Genomic DNA, 2,123 nt, shown 5'->3' on the forward strand with positions numbered 1-2,123 from the left:
GGGGGCGGGGCCAGCCAGGGCTGTTACAAGTACCAGGTGGGGGCGGGGCCAGCCAGGGCTGTTACAAGTACCAGGTGGGGGCGGGGCCAGCCAGGGCTGTTACAAGTACCAGGTGGGGGCGGGGCCAGCCAGGGCTGTTACAAGTACCAGGTGGGGGCGGGGCCAGCCAGGGCTGTTACAAGTACCAGGTGGGGGCGGGGCCAGCCAGGGCTGTTACAAGTACCAGGTGGGGGCGGGGCCAGCCAGGGCTGTTACAAGTACCAGGTGGGGGCGGGGCCAGCCAGGGCTGTTACAAGTACCAGGTGGGGGCGGGGCCAGCCAGGGCTGTTACAAGTACCAGGTGGGGGCGGGGCCAGCCAGGGCTGTTACAAGTACCAGGTGGGGGCGGGGCCAGCCAGGGCTGTTACAAGTACCAGGTGGGGGCGGGGCCAGCCAGGGCTGTTACAAGTTCCCTGGGGCAGGGGTCAGGATGAGGCAAGGGGAGGGGGTGCTCAGAGGGCGCTCTGTGGGGCAGGGATTGGGGGGAGGGAGAGCTGCGTGGGATGGGGGCTAAGCCAGCGGGGGGGGAGCGGGTGCTCAGAGGGAGCCCTGTGGGGCAGGGTAGCAGGCTGGGCTGACCCAGTGCGGGGCGGAGGGGGTTGTTCACAAGGAGCCCTGTGGGGCAGAGATGGGGCTACGGTTGGGGAGGGGGGGCTCAGAGGGATCCCTGTGGGATGGAGTGGGGCTGTGGTTGGGGGGGGCACTGAGAGGGAGCCCTGTGGGGCAGGGTTGGGGGGGCTGGGCTGAGCCAGCGGGGTTGGGGCACTCAGAGGGAGCCCTGTGGGGCAGAGGTGGGGGCCTGGGCTGAGCCAGTGGGGGCACTCAGTGGGGGGCTGCTCTTACTGACGCCCTTCTCCCCAGTGCGCCAAGTGCCGGGACTCGTTCCACGGGGCGCCGGTCGGGGGACTCCAGTGCTACCGGCTCATCTCGGTGGAGCAGGAGTTCTGCTTCGACCCCACCTCGCAGAGCAACTGCTTCCACCAGCCCAACCTGCAGCACCTGGCGCGCGGCCGCACCGTGCTCTTCGGGGTGCAGCCCAAGTTCACCAACGTCGACATCCGCATCACCGTGGACGTCACCTTCGGCGCCGTCGACCTCTTTGTCTCGCCCGCCTACGACACCTTTGCGGTGGAGGTGGACCGGGCCACGGGGGTACACGCCGTGCAGGTGCTGGCGCTGGCCGGGACCGAGGGGGGGCCCAACAGCACGGCCCCTCCCCGGCTGTGGGAGGAGCACCCCCATGGGCTCATCACCTACCTGACGGTGCGCGAGCCGCAGGCCGTTCTGGTGGTGCGAGGCGTGCGAGACCGGGTGGTGGTGACCTACCCGCACGAGCTGCACGCGCTCAAGTCCAGCCGCTTCTACCTGCTGCTGCTGGGCGTGGGTGGCAGCGGGAACGGCGGCGCCTCGCAGGGGCTGCTCTTCTTCCGGCAGGACCAGGCCCATATCGATCTCTTCGTTTTCTTCTCTGTCTTCTTCTCCTGCTTCTTCCTCTTCCTCTCGGCCTGCGTCCTGCTCTGGAAGGCCAAGCAGTGCCTGGACCTGCGGCACGAGCAGCACCGCCAGCTGCAGGAGATGACCAAGATGGCCAGTCGCCCCTTCGCCAAGGTCACCGTCTGCTTCGAGCCGGAGCCCGGGCCCCCGGCCACCAACCGGCTCTTCCTGCCGGCCCAGCCCCACAAGCCGCCTGCCCCCCTGGCCCGCCTCAAGCCCTACCCCGAGGCTTACACAGCCCACCTCCGCCGCTCCGAGCCCTTCCTGGCTCAGCTGCTGGGCTGCTCCTGCCCCAACCCCAGCTTCCGCGTGGGCCCCGTCACGCTGGAGCCCACGGACGACGGCATGGCCGGCGTGGCCACTGTGCTGCTCCAGCTGCCCGGTGGCAACCAGGCCCCCAATCGCTCCTGCCTGGGCTCCGCCCTGGTTACCCTGCGCCACAACCTGCAGGACTATTGCGGGGGTGGGAGCCATGGGGCTGGTGGTGTCCGCAAGGGGCTGCTGAGCCATGACAACCTCACCAGCATGTCACTGTGAACCCCTTCCCTCCCGATGGCCCGCGCGCTTTGTTTACACCTGATCCAGACTGG

The 2,123-nt window shown here is 69.0% G+C and overlaps 1 protein-coding gene across 1 annotated transcript; it reads left to right on the plus strand.

Moving 5' to 3' along the window:
- Window positions 1-894: 894 nt before the first annotated feature.
- On the plus strand, window positions 895-2,078 carry LOC116815025 (multiple epidermal growth factor-like domains protein 8; the record flags this gene model as incomplete). Its single annotated transcript, XM_032763023.2, has 1 exon — window positions 895-2,078. A coding segment is annotated over one exon (1,176 nt), but the record flags the coding sequence as incomplete, so codon positions are not given.
- Window positions 2,079-2,123: the final 45 nt, after the last annotated feature.

This window comes from Chelonoidis abingdonii, chromosome 5 (genome assembly GCF_003597395.2).
Source record: "Chelonoidis abingdonii isolate Lonesome George chromosome 5, CheloAbing_2.0, whole genome shotgun sequence".
NCBI classification, from domain to species: domain Eukaryota; kingdom Metazoa; phylum Chordata; order Testudines; family Testudinidae; genus Chelonoidis; species Chelonoidis abingdonii.